Source organism: Apis dorsata, unplaced genomic scaffold, assembly GCF_000469605.1.
Source record: "Apis dorsata unplaced genomic scaffold, Apis dorsata 1.3 scaffold_49025, whole genome shotgun sequence".
Classification (NCBI taxonomy): Eukaryota; Metazoa; Arthropoda; class Insecta; order Hymenoptera; family Apidae; genus Apis; species Apis dorsata.
Window position 1 is genome coordinate 1 of NW_006264986.1, and position 220 is coordinate 220.

Genomic DNA, 220 nt, shown 5'->3' on the forward strand with positions numbered 1-220 from the left:
GCAAATTTTCGTCAAGACTCTTACAGGAAAAACTATTACTCTTGAAGTTGAAGCTTCTGATACTATTGAAAATGTTAAGGCTAAAATTCAAGACAAAGAAGGTATTCCCCCTGACCAACAAAGATTGATTTTTGCTGGTAAACAGCTGGAAGATGGTCGTACTCTTTCTGATTATAATATCCAAAAAGAATCTACACTTCATCTTGTTTTGCGACTTCGT

The 220-nt window shown here is 35.0% G+C and overlaps 1 protein-coding gene across 1 annotated transcript; it reads left to right on the top strand.

Annotated features, from left to right (window-relative positions):
* Positions 1-6: 6 nt before the first annotated feature.
* LOC102673788 (ubiquitin) lies at positions 7-214 on the top strand (the record flags this gene model as incomplete). The annotated part of the gene is made up of 1 exon (XM_006625140.1): positions 7-214. A coding segment is annotated over one exon (208 nt), but the record flags the coding sequence as incomplete, so codon positions are not given.
* Between the last annotated feature and the right edge of the window lie 6 nt (positions 215-220).